Raw genomic sequence first — 18,022 nt, 5'->3', positions numbered from 1 at the left:
AAATTCAAATAAAATGGACAGTGCAGTTAATATTACTATACCACTATAAAAAATACTATGTTAATTACTATACATAGTATATGACAGAATGTTAATTTCTTAAGTTTTGACAAACACAGCCTGGTTATGTAATATGCTAAACTTATAGAAAGGTGGATAGAGAGTATCTGGAACTCTGTTCTATTTTTATAACTGTTCCCATAAGCTAAAATTATTTCAAAATAAAAAAATAAAAACTGTATACTAAAAACGTATTATTTATCTTTGCACATATATATTAGGGGAAAAAAATTATACTCCAGAATGTTAACATTTTGGGTGGCACAATTAGTGTTGAGTAAATATTTTAGCTTATGTTTTCTAATGTGCTTATAATGAGCATGTTTTACTCCTGTAATAAAAATAAATAAAAATGGGATAATACATATTCTTTGGTAACCTGCTCTTTTCCACTATGAACATCTTCCCATCTCAATAAAAACACATCTGCATTATTAACAGTTGGTTTTATACAGTTGAAAGGATGTACCTTAATTTATATAGCATACACTTTAACTGGTTTGAATTTTCAGGTTTTTTTACCCCATTTCTAATTCATTTTCTTTGAATCTACTTATTTATATCCTTATCAGTCTCCTGACTTTGTTAAAATGTTTCTAGTTTATTGTTTGCTTTGCTACTTTACCTTTTCCGTGGCTAATCAGAGGTTTCATATTTTTAGATGGTCAAGCCTACTTAACCTTTTTCTTCATTACTTCTGCTCTTAGGAAACCTATTAAATTCTTCCTGCACTCTAAAATTGTAAGACAGAGGTGCTGGGTTGTATTGCTTCCATAATTTTTTACTCCTCCCTCCCTGTGGGAAGAGCACACCATTCCCATTTCACTGATGTTGGGCTTGTCCTAGCCTGTGCTTTGGCCTATGGTACCCGAGTGGACAAGATGTTCACCACAATCAAGCAGGTGCTTCAAAAAGTATTTCCCCTTTCCCTTTGCTACAATAATGACAGGACTCAAAGAGGTGCTCCTCCTTTGGCTGGGAGCATGTGGAGGAGAGCCATACCATGACTTGCAGCTGCCAAAATGTAACATAAGTGAGGAAGAAATTTTTGTTGTTGTTGGTTTTTTTAAAATAAATAAATAAATTTATTTATGGCTGCATTGGGTCTTTGTTGCTGCACGCGGGCTTTCTCTAGTTGCGGCGAGCGGGGGCTACTCTTTGTTGAGGTACGCGGGCTTCTCATTGCAGTGGCTTCTCTTGTTGCACGGCACGGGCTCCAGTAGCTGTGGCACATGGGCTTAGTTGCTCTGCGGCACGTGGGATCTTCCTGGACCAGGGATCAAACCCGTGTCCCTTGCATTGGCAGGTGGATTCTTTTTTTTTTTAAAGAAGATGTTGGGGGTAGGAGTTAATTAATTAATTTTTGCTGTGTTGCGTCTTCGTTTCTCTGTGAGGACTTTCTCCAGCTGTGCAAGCGGGGGCCACTCTTCATCGTGGTGCGCGGGCCTCTCACTATTGCGGCCTCTCTTTGCAGAGCACAGGCTCCAGACGCGCAGGCTCAGTAGCTGTGGCTCACGGGCCCAGTTGCTCCGTGGCATGTGGGATCCTCCAGACCAGGGCTCGAACCCGTGTCCCCTGCATTAGCAGGCAGACTCTCAACCACCGCGCCACAAGGGAAGCCCGGCAGGCGGACTCTCAACCACTGCGCCACCAGGGAAGCCCTATCTTCATTTTTGAGTAAATGGCAATTTGAATGTTATAGAATTTGGGGAATCACAACTTTTTCTTATCAAGTTTAGAAGACAGGCTGTGTTTGAGGCACATAGGTACATTTATCCTAGTGAATATGTTCAGGAGGAGAGTGCTTCTCTAACTTTTCCACCTAAGTAACCATAATGGCAGAGGAAACTAAATATGGGAGCACAGTCCAAAGCAACTGCTGCTGTTGTGAATTATATCTTTAAGTTTACCTTAAAAATGTTTTTTCTCTCAAATTTTTGAGCCAAATTAATATTCAAGGAAAGCATTCCATGTTCGCCTCTTGGTGCTACGTACCTCCAGCACACTGCCATGTGTTCTTGTCTGAGAGGCAGAGCAGGAGATGATGGTTGAATCTGACAGGTAGCAGGTGCACAGGCTTTGGTGCCAGAGCAAGGCTCATATCTCAGTTCTACCCATTTTTTAAAAGGTGTGACCTTTGGCAAAATATTTACCTTCTTTCTGAACCGTATCTCCTCTGTAAAGTGGACATAAGCTTCTCTCTCATTGTGGGCAGAACTAATAAAATATGTAAAGAAATGAGGTATCGTGTCCAGCACATACCAGGACCTAAATAAATAATATCTCAAGGGGAAGGTCAAAGTCAGAATATATATTAGGTGGTATCAACATATAGGTGATGCCTGAAATACATAGGTATGGATGAAAGTTTCAAGGGAAAATTTGAAAAGTAGTCAGAAAACCAGGTGAGTAAGCCGAAGAAGAGTTTAGAGAAATGAGCAGTCAAAAGTGTCAAATACTCCCAGTAAAGGTAAAATAAAATGAAAAGAGAATACTAGATTTGCCAAATGGGAAGGTATCTGTACCTTTTTATAGACACTGGAGTGGTATGGTGGGCACAGAAGCCAGATTCTAGTGAATGGAAGTTGAAAAAGTAGAAGCAGCAGATATCTGGGAATAAAGGGAAAAGGAACTATACCAGAGTCAATGGGAAGTTTCCTTATAGTGAAATTAAATCCAAGCCAAAGTATTTTATTAAAGAGTTCACAGTAAGTCAGGTGGCTTCCCTGAATATCTCAAGCAAGCAGAGGTTGTTAGGAATTGTAGCTATGTGTTCCCTGTCCCCAGCTTGGCGTGCATGTGGCTGGTGTGTGTGTGTGTGGGGGAATCATAAATCGCACGAAGAGGAAAAGGAGAATTTGGTATGCCTGTCAAATTAATGTGCTTTCATAAATGGGCAGCCCTCTATACAGCAGAGCAGACAAGAAGCTGCAGTGCTGCCTCCTCACCCACTATAATTAAGCTGCTTCTTAAGTGATTTCTGTGTAAGGGGAAAGGTTTCTGTTCCATAGAGCCAAACTACACAGACATAATCTGAAGTCCTTTGTTGCTTTCATAATCAAGAGATGTATTTTTTACCTGACTGCTCTGTTGTGTCTGCTGAGAACTGGTTTCTTCAGTAAATGTTCTCGTCTTAAACTTTATAACCTAGCCTTTACTTGAGACTTCTAATCAGACTTGCTTCTAATTTTCAAAAGGGTTACTTACACATTTCCTTACAAACATTAAAAAAGTTTAAAACACAGTTTAATTTATATTTTAAAATACATTTAAATATGAACACAGCTTTTATGCTTCTGTTTATTATTGTAGCTTACTTAAAATCACAGATTGATGGAGCACAAATGAAATAAGTTACTCAGCTTGTTTCCAACTCTTTTCCTAATAATCTGGAAAAAACTGTGCCACTTCTGCCTAGGTGTAATTCACCAACATTCTATAACAGCTAGGAATATTTTAGGAATGAAAGAGGTTGATCTAAGCTGAAACATGAAATTGCACAAAAACAGACACTTCAACAGAGCACTGCAGTTACAAAGTGCTTTCAAAGGAATTATCTTACTTGACCCACATATTTGACCCCCAGAGCAACCCTCTGGGTGTGTAGTGGGATCCTGTTTTACAAAGGAGAAAACTGAAGTTTAGAAGGTTATGTTCTTCTAAAGTCACAGCAAAAGGGGTAGATCTAGGACTTGAATCCACATCCTCTAAGTTCAACCTCTATGTTTCTTTCACTTTATCACAGCAGTTGAAGAATCTTGAGGTGAAAAGCAGTGGAATATTTTCACTGTTTCAAACTTTTAATATTTTCATTTTCTTTGTTTTGTCTTAGGTCATTTCTATATCTTAAGCTAAATATTTAAATCCTAAACTAAATAAATAAAAATACTAAGGTAAATATAAGTAAAAAATTTTTTATTACGTTTTTTTGATGACAAAGCCATTTACAGCTATGAATTTACTTTATGGGAATAACTTTCTCACATTTAATAAATTTTTGATATGTAGCATTTTCATTGCTGAAGACTAGTTCTATTTTAAGATTTTTGTCAATAATAAGATATTCTCGGCATTAATCTATTTTTGAAGAATCTTTAGGTGTTAAATTGTTATTATTTTGAGTAAAGATAATACAGACTGGCCATCATACATTTACCTATTACAAATACATTTAATATAAATAAAACTTAACACTTAATTTTAATATATATATACATAAAACTCTTAATCTTAACAATACTACTCATGAAAAGAAACAATTTTAAATAACCTAGTTAGTTGGTTGAAGCAATAGTGAAAACATAGCAAAGTTGTGTGTTAAATCTCCCATGGGGAAATTGCATGAAAGAAAACTACTCTATCATCAAAGATGGACCCATAATCCCATTAGCCATCTCATAAGTGCAGCTTATGAGAAGCTAAATAAAGAAGTTTTAGCAAGATCCATCAATTTTACCAGAAAAATATCTCAATGCAAAGATCCTATTGTCAGCAGATGTTAAAGACACACATCTGGCAGAATCTGAAAATATGCATGACCTACAACAATATAAGTAAATGCAATGTATGTACCTGTTCTTCATGAGGCGAACCTCTCTCTTTCGTGCTGCTTCTTCAGCAGGTTGTGTAGGAAGTGCTGGGGAGGACGCCATAACAACTCCAGGGGCAATGGTGCTAGTGGGTGCTGTGCGAATCTGGTATGTTTGTACATCTCCAGAGGCAGCTGAAAAGAAAAACAGTGAGCATGGTGTAAGACACTGAACCACTGTGACTTGGTAAAACTACGTGTCAATCATCAATCTAAACATATATTTTGGATTAAAAGGAAAAAAAGGAACAGATGATTCTGACTAAAATGTTGAAAGAATCAGCACTCTTTGGGACATTACTCAGAAATTAATTCCCAATTTAATGTATTTACTAGTATAGTCACTTGGATGAAAGAGGTCTTAACTTATGTCTGCTGGGTCTTATATTTATCTTTCATTGGAATGTAGTTCTATTCTGTTGTTAACATGCTTACCAACCTTAAGTCTAAAAGGTAAGTGGGGCACAGCCTGGATGATCTTCCTAGATAGAGTATAGTCCTCAATGTCTTCCTTTGATATTGGTAAATTCATATTAAAAAATTTCAAGTAGACTCTTGCCACGACATAAAAACGACCATGATTTTTCATAAAATAGCAAAATGGAAGAGAAAATAAAGCATAATGGTCAACTATTATAAATTCCTAATTGTAACAAAACAAAGTATGAAAAAGTGTACCATTTGATGCCAATTATATTACTTGTAAGCATTGTTTTAATGTAAATGATAACGGCTGAACAAATTGAAGTTTTACTTTTCTAACTAAATGATCCATCATTTGTGAAAAGAAAAAGTCTCTATTTGTCAAATCGCTTCTAAAAACAGCTTAATAATATGCCCTCCTAGGAATAAGAAACCTAACATTATCTGAGAGAATTTGAAGCTCTTTATAAAATCATCCATATTTGTTATTAATATCAATTAAAATGTGTAGTTTGAGTGGAAAAGATTTATATACTAAACATGTTACCATCTTCAAACTGACGTTCAGAATTCAAATTCACTGACATCCTGCTTTACAATTTTTGAGTACCTGCATGTAAAGTGAAAAGTTGTTTTACTCCCATTAATAAGCAAAATATTATCTTCTTCAAATATTATTTGTTTAGTAACAGAAAATATTCTGTAAATACATTAGGGCCCTTTAAATAAATTATGACTCTCTAGTTGGTGTTTTAGAATTATTCAAAATTAATCATCCATGGTGAAGGGGAACATCTGTCATTACCTAACAGAGGCAAAACATATTTTTAATAAAAATATTTTAGAAACAGATTTATTATTATTTCCTTAATATGCAAATTTTAAATGTGGCATAAATCATATTCTTAAAATATTCAAGTGAATTCAAAGAAAAATGGTCAACTCCCATCCATAAAGATTTCTGAAACAAATAGGAAGAAAACAAAAAAATTAAAACAAAACAAAACAGAAAAAAGCTATTTCTATAATTCACCATGGATTTAACTACTTTTGCTCATAGACCAGGAGACTTACACACTGGTATAAGATTTTTCAGAATATAATGCTATCCTTTGAAATAAAAAAATGATGATCTTAGAAATGAAGATGTAAATTTCTTTTGACTTAAAAGCAGAGGAACAGAATTTTGAACCTCCAAAGATTCTTATCAGTGATTTAGTACAACTTTTCATTTGACACATGAAAAAAAATGAGGCCCAGGGAGGCTGGGTCTTACTCACAAAGGTCACAAAGTGAATGTATATATATTTAGATTTAGAATCTATCTTTTTTTAACTCCTAATTTTATTGTCTTTCCCTCTAACCTACCTCATTTCTCCTATATCCAATAAAGATAGATGTTATATTTTTAAAACTGAAAATAGTTGTTTTTATGCCATGACATTTTGGTCCAATTGGAATAATGGAAGAAGAGTTCATGGAAAACAGTATCTATAATGAAGAAAAATAAACTATATTTTAATAGTGCTTTGCATTATCATACTTACTTTTTCTGAGTCTATAAAATTTTAACTTTTCAAAGAATTTACCACACCTGTGAATTCTGAATTCTCTTACCTTGAACAACAACTTGGTTGCTGGGCACTAAGATCTGCTGTCCATCAGTGGTCTGTGCATACTGTAGGATGGTAGTACCCGGCTGAGTGGCAGCTGCATTGGTCATGGTTAATGTCTGCAGGCCCTGTACCCCATCGGTACCATTGTTAGCCAGCTGTATTGCTCCTCCCTGGGTAATGGCAACTAAAACCCAATGGATTTTATTATTACAAGTTTAATTAATACCATGTAAGTCTTATACACACACTAAATTCAAAGCAGAGTAATTTGCAAGGCATAATCTAGGAGAAATTATTACAGCAAATAACATCACCAAGAAGGATTTTGTATACTCAAGTAACTTTCTGCTCAGGAAACCTATATCCAATTTCAAGAACACAAACGTACTCTATGAACATTATAATTTACAGTAATGTCAGTTAACAAATAAAAAATGAGAAAATGTTAAATTCCACTTGAAGTTACTTGGTTCACAAGAAGTACCACTCTGTGACCCACACTTCCTTTATTCTGGCATTAACTACATAATATTTTCCTTCTCTACGTTCATGTACTTATTAGCACAGATATGGGCATTTAATAGGCACCCAATAAATGATTATTTAATTCATAATTAATAAAGCAGTTCAGTAGTGCATTCTATTCTCTAACTCGGTTAGCAATGCATGAAGTGTAACAAAAGTCCACTCAATGGAACAACGGAAATGTCCTATGGAACTTAATTATCACAGACCTCTCGTGGAGTTTAAAATTAGAGCCCAAGATCATCATTTAGAAAAAAATATTTTACTGCTATTTCTAAGTTCAAGCATTCTCATGTAGGATCCGTTGATTATTCACAAATTAATCATACTTGTCGTTTATCTTTTACAAAGGAATCAACTTTGGCTCATACTAGTAGACATTTCACTTTATAAAAAACCTCAATTAACCTTTATGTTACAGTACATGTAAAAAGTTAATAAGATACTTTCCCTGTTAAAAGTTTTCCAAAAAGAGAAGGACTAAAAATCACAATATTACATATAAAATTGCATAATGGATTTTAACTAAGTCAACATGTCTGATTTGAGCATGTTACTTTTTGTCTGTTAGAAGGAAATTAGTTTGGGATCAACTGTCAGCTAGCTCTGGGTAACTAATATCCTGAGTCATCTATGTATGAAAAACTGGATTATTTACTGTTCAATCAAGAAATAACAGTTAATGGCTGTGATTTGGTTTAGTAAATAATACTTGTGGAAATTAAGATACTGGCATATACAATCTACCCACATTAGCTAATCCCATAAATTTTACTTATCTTAGACAAGGAGAAAAAAAGGAATATGTAAAAACTATTCTGAGATTAATACTTCAGGATAACTTGAAAGAATCAGGTTAACAGAATCAAACCACAATTTCTCAAATAGAGTTAATAAGCAAATTCCACTGTATTCAATGCACACAACTTTCTTCTTGACTACATACCAATGAACTCAAGGTGGGAGGAAAGAAGGAAACTAGAAATCAGGAGATCTGGGCTCTAGTCCAAGTTCCATCACTAAACTGTTATTTGAATCTGTTATCTCTTCTGTAAAAATAAAAATATCTGGTTCTAGCCACTAAGTACAATTGTTATAAAAATCAAATGAGATCATGTATATATGAAAGTACTCTGAATAACTCAAGTCTGAGCCTATCAAACATTGTTTTTCTCTTAATAGTTATATACTTCATATTCCAAAAGGACTTAAGATAGCTTTCAATAAAACTAAATTCATTAAAACAAGAAGAAAAAGATAGAAATCAAGCAACTGATATATCTTTAGGTGTGTATAATGATTCTACCACAAAATCTAGAAGGAAAAGAGTATAATTAAACAAACCCAGCTGAGATTCTGAGGAGCCACAATGAAAACAGTTTCAGTTAGTAAAATATGTTTTTCTAACTAAGAATAAAATCTCTCAAACAAGACTTTATTATCAGGGACTGTGAACCAAGTAATGGACAAAACTAATAATAGTATTAGTTAAAAAAAAAAAACAATTTATTGAAGGAGTACAAATTGGTATAGCCACTGGGAAGGGTAATTGGGCAGGCTGGCTTGGCTTCAACAATTCCACTCTTTAGATGCTATCCCCACTGACAGGACAGGATACTACATATATAAAAGAATGTTCAGGTAGCATTGTTTGAAACAGTAGAAATGTCCTAAATATTCATCAGTGTGTGATTGTTAAACACAATGTTTCACAATGTGAAACACAATGTAGCTATTAAAAGAAACTACATACATAACTATATATGCATATATTTGTCTATGGTATATAAATAATGTAGGTCTCACTTGTATAAAAATACATGACACATGTATGTATAAACAGAATGAAAAAGAATGGAAGGATATATACCAAACTCTAATGGGGAGGGATGGAAAGGGTTTTTACTTTTTATTAACACTAAAAACCTCTACCATTTGAATTTTTACAACCATATATTTCTTTTGTAAGTTAAGAAACAAATAAATATGTATATGTAAGTGGTCGTTATACTGATTCTTAACGACAATCAAGAACATAATGTTAAATCAGTTCCATCAAGCTCCTATGTGCACATACAGAGAGAATAAGGGATAAAGATAATGTATAAAGCTTTTAAAATCTCAAAGTATTAACCTTTAAAACTAGCAACTGTCAGTTGCCAAATTAAACATCTATTTTTCTCAGCTTCACCTCCCTCAACTTCACTTCCCTATTTGAGATTTTGATATGCCTCTTTCCTAAAGAGCATGCTTTCTATTTCTAGTTCAAGTGAGAATTGCTGTGGTGAGTGAATCTGTTACTAACAGGAGTATGCTGTATCCCTCAAGCGTGGTGAAGTTGAAGAAAAAAAAAGTTCACGTATCAAGGTCTTAGAACACACACCTTGAATAACTCAAATTATTTGGATATAAGGCTAAAAAATACATACATACACATATATATAGATAGTATCTATTTCTACCAACAAAGAACCTTAAGAAGGAAAAGAATGAGTGAACTCTAATGAGCTTACAGAATGGACAAGAAGCTTAGTCAGAAATGCCTGCCTTCTACTTACTATTAAAAGTTTCAGCTTTGGTTGAGCTAAAAAGTCTGCTACTTGTTTTTAATTCAGTTGGAATGCAATTAGTTATACAAACCAAGGCTGAGCTGTAAATGGAAAACTATGAACTTGGGAGTCAAACTTTTACACATATTTCTGACACAGACTACCCCAGGGCATTAGAAAACCAATGCAGCAAGAGTTTCAATGTGTACATTTAATTTGTAATTAAGGAAGACAGGGAGGAAAACTATATAATGGGTAGCACTGGATTTAATGAACAAATCAAAATGAAGACATCAATGTGTGAGGCACTTTGGGAGGCAGAAAGATATTGGGAAAAGAGGAAAAAGGTACCATTCACACAAATGCCTTTGATCAAACAAAAGCAGAACTCAAAAGTTCTTTATAACAGATTTAGGTGAAAGATAAGAAGAGAGACCTAAGTGTCAGAGACATCAGAGAAATGGAAACTTTGATAATTCTGCAAAAGAAATCTTTGCTTTCTGTGCGACAAAAAGCAAAGTGCCCTCTTAATTTCAGCAGTCCTTATGCTCACATTATTACAATTCACTACACTACCTTTTATCTTAAAAGGAATAATAATTAAATGTGCTGGTAGACTGCAAACAAGCCTCTCCACCCCACCGTGAAACGTCAATATGATTTAAAAATGCTACTTTTAGAAAGAAAGATGAATTATTAAAATAGATGGATAATGAGACCATTTTTGGCCTTAAACATAATCAAAGAATGATTATCTGAAAAACTCATGTTTTCTATTAACATCATATGCTATATGAGGACTGAAATACAGAGTTTCAAGCAGTGGTTTGAAAAACTTGTAAGACTCTCCATGCATCTGCACAAAACAAAGGGCCATTTAAAGGTCTTACATACCTAAGCAATCCTAACTAAACCCTGAAGGAAAGAAAATACTTCTGTTACAAAACTTTGCATATAAGTAAAGGAAATATAATGACAACCAAGATTTAGAAAAGAGCTGGCGCTTACAAGATTACTTTAAGGAAAATGCAGTCATTAGTTTTTCATCGCACTTTCCAAAACAGAAATATCTATTACTCACTATACTGTCCACTGCTAGTTTGGTAAATCGGAGTTGGCACCGTTACAGTGGTGATGGCAGGTGCTGAAGTCTCCTCTTCAGACTTCTCTTCTTCAATCCTTGGCACTCCTGGTGCATCAGAAGATAAGTCATTCAAAATTTTCCTAGAAAAATAGAGAACTATATCAATTAAAACAAAAGTAACATTTACTGGCTAAATACAAAGAAGAGGAAAAGATCAGAAAACTGGCAGAAAGCTGATAGTGCTTAAGAGAGAATTTTTAAATTTTACAGTTAAAAAATTTACAATAATAAACAATAAAATTTGCAACAATAAACTAAAAATGGATCAGGGATGCACATGTCAAAACCATATGAGGACTAGAAAAAACAGATGCATTTCTCTTTAAAATGAACATAAAGAAAGACTATGATTCAAAATCCAGGTACAATTAAAGAAGAGATTAATAAAACTGACTACAGGAAAAAAACGCTTTTTTATGGCAAAGAACACCAAAAATAAAGTCAAAGATGATCAAACATACTAGGAGAAAATGTTCACATATATTACAGATAAAGGTCCAATATCCCTAACATACAAATAACTCCTGAAAACTGAGGGGAAAAAAAGACCAAAAACCTGATTTTTAACTTCTCAACTCTCAGATTGGTAAAAATAAAAAAAAGTATAACAATACAGTCTGTTAGCAAAGCTGTGAGAAAATACATGCTCTTGTATATTGCTGTTAGAAGTATAAAACTGGCACAACCCTTACGGAGGGAATTTGGGAAACCAAATGTGTTTACACAGCAATCTTACTTCCAGGAATTTACCCTTAAAATATACTTCCAACAGTACAAAATAAATATGCATAGGATTAATCATGGCAGCACCGACTGCAACTGCAAAAGACTAGAAACAATCTCCATGCTCACATATACTAGAATGGTTGAATAAGCTATGGCTCATTCAAATAATGGATATAGCATGGTACCTTTTGTATACGAATGAAGGTGAAATAAGAAAATATTTGTGTATCTGTTCATCTGCTCAAGAAAAGAAGTCAGAAAGGATAAACTAGATGGAGTTCAATTTGATTAGTTATCTACTGGGGGTGGGTGGGAAAGAAGTAAAAAAGGATGGGTGGAGGGACACTTCTGAGTGTGTGTGTGTGTATATGTACAATTCTGACTTTTGGAACCATGTTAATGTTTTACATATTCAAAGAAAGAAATTAATTATCAACAAGGATGGCAGAAGAATTCTAAAATGGAAAACAAACAAAAACAAATGAATCTTACCACATTTCAAATGAATAACATAATCACAGAAGAGGGGAAAAAAATACTAACCCAAGTAATTTTTGAAATCTTAAATTTCTAACAAACCAGTTTGAAACTTAGCCTTAACCATCTACCAAAAATTTCCCCCTTATGTAGTTATTGTAACAAATTACATCTTCATGCCTTGTGTGTTCATTAACAGATTTATAATTATTGTTTTATGCATTTGCCTTTCAAATCATGGGAGAAAAGAGGAGTTACAAAGTAAAACTATAATAATACTGGCTTTTATATATTTATGTATGTAATTACCTTTATTGGTACTGTAGAAAATATTCTTACAGTTTTTTTTTAAAAAAATAATTCCCCTGATTGTATTTCTCATTTGTAAGATTTCTTACTCATTCTTTTCCACATCTGCCTGTTCCTATTTAGTAAACTTCTATTTTTACTGTAAGGATGGTTTTCTCTCTTTGCAAACAAGATACAAAACTATTTTAAACAGCTTGGAAACTGACAGCTGGTCAATACATCATGATTTGGGTATCACTGTTCTAGAACACTTGTTTTTCAAACTTCAGTATACAAAAGAAGCTCTTGAAGAGCATGTTAAAACACAGATTCCTGGGTCCCCTCCCTAGAGATTCTAATTCATTAGATATGGGGTAAGGGCCTGAGAATTTGCATTTCTAACCAGATGCTGATTTACCAGTCTGGGCTGTGGACCATATTTTCAGTAGTATTGGTCTTTAGAGCAATGTTTTTCAAACTCAAGTCATAACCCCTATGTGGGCCATGAAAACAATTAAGCATGTTGCAACCAACATAAACAATAAATAAAAAACAGCTAAGCATCACACATGATAAGGATGAGTATTGCTTTGTATTAATTTTTGCTTCAGATCCCTATATATAGGTATATACGTGTGTGTGTACATACACACCTATATATAAAATGAAGAAAGAGAGAACTGTAAAGATATATTCCTTATTGTGGTTTAAAAAAAGTTTAAAAGCTACTTTTCTAGACCTACAAATAAATCTACTTCTCTTCTGCATGAAGCCAGCAATCATTCTCAGTCTTTTTTTCCAGTTTTTCAAATTGTTGCTCCAGACCATCCTCGACATTCTCCGCTCAAGAAAGTTCACTTTCTCTTAAAGTGTATTCCAAATGTGGTCTGAGCAGTGGGATTAATTCCCTCCCTTAATCTAGACACTAGGTTTTTTTTTTTTTTTAAACCAACGTAGCCTTACAGCATATTGGCTTTTTTGGCAACCACATCTAATCAATGATAATTAAAAGAGCATAATTATATTTTTTAGATGAATTCTTAATCCAGAATCCTATACTTGAATAATCGATTTTATTTTAAACTCAAGCTCAGAAATTTTACAGTTATCGCCAACATTTCATCCTATTTGTTTCAATCTATTTCCCTTGGCTGCTATGATCTTTCAAGGTTCTTATTCTACCACCTATTAGGGTACTTAGCCCTTTAGTTTCTGTCATTTGCAAATCTGATAAGCATGGCCTCTATGTTTTCAGCTAAATTGCTGGTAAAAATAGCAAGCCAGATGAGAGCAAGTGAGAACCCTTCAAGGATTTCCTCTGGGTAAAAACTGATCACTATAAAGCTGGGCTGTTCCAATAAAAACCAGTGTGTATTATTTAATTCCCATTTCTCCAACTTCACAAAAACATCCTAAGAATTTTGTTAAAGATCTTGTTATAATCAAGACATAGAGGCTAGGTTTCAAGAGTTCATAAACCAAAAGCAAAATAATGGTATACTCCACAATGGAGGTTTGATTATAAGGGAAGATATTATCATCTTTCATAAAAGTAACGCTTTCTCTACACATGTGTGGTCTCAGGCATCTTTTATTTGATTCGTAACTGAAGTGCTATATAATGATTTTTGCTGGGATATACACTATAAGCCAATTAAAGGCAAATAAAAGATTTTTTTTCAACATAAAACTCATATAAGGTCTACAGCTAAGATTTGCCTAGAATTTATATATAGAGAAGCCATGTAGCTTGTTTCTTAGTACCAGGTTGAATCTGCTTCAGGATCAAATATCTTATATACTAACATGAGATACATTTCGAAGTTAAAAGATAAAACTAGCTATATTTTGAAAAAATTATGAGTATAAATAAAGGTAACACATACTTGGTAACAAAGAATTTCTTAAGACCTCAAAGTCAATTTACAGGTATTTATTTAGGGTCCTTAATTTATTTGTAAGGATAGAGAAAAGGGCTAGCTTAGCAGCCGAGAAAGTGGGAAAAAAAATTTCAACATCCCTTTGAAAAACAGAAATATATATTAATAGAAATAATTCAGGCTAAAGCAGGGAAGAATAAGTTTGAAGTTCATTAAACTCTGAAGTAAGCTTATGAAGATTTGTGGAACTGCTCTTCCTGGAGATATTTAATATGGAGCCAATTTCTACGTAGTATTAGAAACAGTTTTGGTCCATCTTGGAGGCAAGGCATGGATTTACACAACTTTTGTAGCTGAACACAAAACTACAGTAAGATGCCCCTAAAATTAGGGAACAACAGCAAAACATCACCCTGAACAACTATTAAATTAACAAGCAGCTATCATGCTAAGTACCATGGCATAAGAAATGTGTTGTGAAGTAGGTAGTGTAGCCTCAGAATTGACATATAGCTAGAAAATGCTATAACCTTATCAAATGTATTCCAATCTTTTTAACAGAAAAGCAGCAGCCAGCAAAGTCTACAAAAACAGAAGAAAAAAAAAAAACCAGTGTTTATCCAGGACTGTTCAGAGTAAGAAGTCCTCTTATTCTGTACAGTAAGGTTCTACTTATTTGAGAGATGCAACTCAAGATGAAGAGAAGTATTCTGTATGGTCCTGAATCCAGCAGTTCATTGGCCTTCCGACATCTCTTCATCTGCAACTACATAAGGGTACCTTTATACTTCTGATTCTAAGTTCATTTAACTATTAATTTTCCATACCTGTAGGAAGGCCTCCTTGAAAGAATTTCTCTTCGTTTTTGGGAATCGGTTACACTATCCACTGACTCCTGTGAATCTTCACTTTCTGCAATAGTTGAAATCTGAAAATAAAGAAGAACTTTATCTTGATAATCAAATTTAGTTCTCATAAAACTTCTATGAATTTTAAGAAAAAGTGAAATACAAAGGGACATATATAAACCTTATATGTGATTCGGTAGAAAAAAAATCAGTTTTTATGGGAGACAACCATACCATCCCTTTCCTCTCCCCTTTACTCATCCTACAGAAGTCAGAGGACCTAAAATTTTTTCGTCAAAACCAGCCTAATCTCTTTCAGGACTTCTTGTAATCAGCCCAGAATGTATCAATATTACTTGTCAGTTGTTTTCTTACAGTTGTTAGAACAAAACTACCAAGTAAAATAAAGTTTCTGACATGAAAGAAAGAATAAACGACTAAATATTTGGCCATTAAGTCTAGTGACTATACAAATATTTTCCTTTAACTACTGAGTAAATAGTTTTGAATATATTTACAATTGTACAAGTAAGATCGGTGATCCTTCAACCGTGTTCCAGATGGTTGTTCCTAACAATTTTGGAAGAAGCCCTCTGCTACATATAGACACGTTTCAAAGTTGGCATTCTACAATTTTTATTAAGCAAAACTTCAAGGTAAAGGACTGTGCATTTCTGGAAAGTATCCTTGGATTGAGAAGTAGTAAAGGTAAGTTGAATACAGATTTTACATGGGATAATAACAGCAACTAGCATTTATTGAGAACTTACTATGTGCCAGGTGCTACGCTAAAGCATATACATATATTACATTACTTAGTACTCACTAATACTTACAGGAACTTTACGTGCTAGATAAGTACAATTATTATGTCCACTTTACAGATGGAAGAACTGAGGCACAAAGAGTTTAAGTAACTCACCCAAGTCACAAAGCTACGAAGTAGTGGAGTCACTGTCACACTTGACATCTCAATCCTAGACAGCCTTACCAGCATCAAAATCCTGTTGGTTCCAATCTCAAACCAGTTTTGTCAGAAGCAGCAACCCAGGAACGTCTTTAGACCATTTTTAAACTAGAAGTTCACTCATCTAGGCAAGCTTGTCTGTCAAATTTATACTGCCAAGTTTCTCTAGTCTAATCAGCAGGAGCCTCCTGCTCTTTCCTGAACTAGGTGAGCATCATGCTGTAAGAGTGAGAATTAGATTTAGCCAAGGCAAAAGGGTCTGTGTAGGTTAGCTCCCTGAACAAAATTTATGGCAATGGCAATAAGAATGAACACATTTAGAGGAACTTGAGAAATCAAGTATGTGGTCTGAGCCTAAGGGTTCTGGACAGCAGGTACTCATTTTCACAGAGCTTTGTGATAGACACTCACTTTAAAATGAAATTTGCTAAATCTAGTAATGCTTTACAAAATATGTCTATAATAAAGTAATGTATGTGCCCCTCCAAACACTTTAAAGTATAAATGGTATAGTCTTATAGACCTAAAAATTAACAGGTAACACTGAATGAATCCAGAAATGACTGATAAAAAGATGGACAAGGCTGAATTTAGTCTGTGATTCTCTATAGAGTAATAATGCTATAGTTACTGCCAAAGGAGCACCCAGAACAATTTCCTACTTCTGTAGCTGCTGTTAACTAGCCCACTCAGCATAGTCTCTGCACATACTTTCTCATAGATGTAGAGTGATGAGTTGTGAAACAGCCTTAGCAGAGAGTCAGAATTTCGAGGAATAACAAGAAGACTGAACTCAAAGTGGATAGTATCCTGACAAGTGTTTACCCTCATTAATGCTTCTCAGAACCTTAGTTTCTCTATTGTTCTTTCTGCCTTTTTTTTTGTTTAACCCTCATTCTTACAACCTTCTTTTAAGGATACATAATGACTTAGGCACACTTTCCCAAGTTGAAAGTCATTAAAACAACAATTTTAAAGCACGCTACATAAACCACCCATAGGACAATTTTGAAATGAAATAAATTATCATTGCTTATTAAATATATGGCCCTTAATTTTTCCCCCAAACTCAATGGATCTATTGCTCCCAGTAAAACGAAAAGCCCCCCATTCCTCTCATCTGAAAGAATTTGTCAATTCATACAAAAGGAATTAACTTATCACTGTCGTGACTGCAACTTAAAAAAAAATTGAAGTATGATTGCTGTACAATATTATATAAGTTACAGTTGTACAGTACAGTGAGTCGCAATTTTTAAAGGCTATATTCCACTTACAGTTATTATAAAATATTGGCAAAAAAAAATATTGGCTATATTCCCTGTGTTGTACAATGTATTCTTGTAGCTTATTTTATACATAATAGTTTGTACCTCTTAGTCCCCTACTCCTACATTGCCCCTCCCCGCAGGTAACCACTAGTTTGTTCTCTGTGAGTCTTTTTCTTTATATTCACTAGTTTCTTGTATTTTTAAGATTCCACATATAAGTGATTATGTTCTGCAACTTGTTAAATGTAAAGGGAATTCAGAACTATTCAGTACTACATAATGAATGTAACATTTCCTCTTTGGGGGAATACTATCCAGAGAGAACTTAGAATTAGGAAGTCAACTCTTATGGTCTATCTACCAAAAAGCAAAAAAAACCCAACCCCACACCCCCAAAACCAAAAACAAATCAAAAAACAAGAAAACCCCAAAACCACTGAACCCACATTTCTAAGACCATTAAAAATCATGCCAAAAATCCTTTGATAATAAATAATAGTTTATATGTAATAGGTTATTAAAAATACCCACATGAAAAATTATATCCCAATTTTAAGTATCACAGTCTACCATGACATTTCAACGATAGATACCCTTCCTCTGGTCCTCACCTCCTGTCACCTCTTATTAACCCCTTCCTGAGCTCCTTAAATAGGTCTT

The 18,022-nt window shown here is 34.1% G+C and overlaps 2 protein-coding genes across 12 annotated transcripts in view; one reads left to right on the top strand and one right to left on the bottom strand.

Moving 5' to 3' along the window:
• Positions 1–15,109, top strand: part of METTL21A (methyltransferase 21A, HSPA lysine) — a 42,568-nt gene extending 27,459 nt beyond the window's left edge. Inside the window, exon 4 of the mRNA XM_049711936.1 lies at positions 14,838–15,109. Within this exon, the coding sequence (XP_049567893.1) occupies positions 14,838–14,956 (119 nt within the window). The 3' untranslated portion in view covers positions 14,957–15,109. The remainder of the gene's footprint in view (positions 1–14,837) is intronic.
• Positions 1–18,022, bottom strand: part of CREB1 (cAMP responsive element binding protein 1) — a 56,145-nt gene that overhangs the window by 9,079 nt on the left and 29,044 nt on the right. For 7 of the 11 annotated variants that reach the window (XR_004483538.2, XM_049711927.1, XM_033428959.2 and 4 more), the window contains 4 exons: positions 15,104–15,204; positions 10,843–10,985; positions 6,689–6,871; positions 4,633–4,783 (listed from right to left, as the gene is read on the bottom strand). Coding sequence is in view for 10 of the 11 variants with exons in the window: in XM_049711927.1 (XP_049567884.1) it covers positions 4,633–4,783; positions 6,689–6,871; positions 10,843–10,985; positions 15,104–15,204 (578 nt within the window). In the remaining variant the exon portion in view is untranslated. Of the gene's footprint in view, positions 1–3,456; positions 3,818–4,632; positions 4,784–5,618; positions 5,682–6,439; positions 6,550–6,688; positions 6,872–10,842; positions 10,986–14,806; positions 14,825–15,103; positions 15,205–18,022 lie in introns of those variants that run through there. The other 4 variants (XM_033428952.2, XM_049711928.1, XM_033428988.2 and 1 more) reach the window with 4 other exon arrangements.

Source organism: Orcinus orca, chromosome 7, assembly GCF_937001465.1.
Source record: "Orcinus orca chromosome 7, mOrcOrc1.1, whole genome shotgun sequence".
Lineage (NCBI taxonomy): Eukaryota > Metazoa > Chordata > Mammalia > Artiodactyla > Delphinidae > Orcinus > Orcinus orca.
The sequence above is the reverse complement of the archived record's forward strand: the minus strand, read 5'-3'. Positions and strand labels throughout refer to the sequence as shown.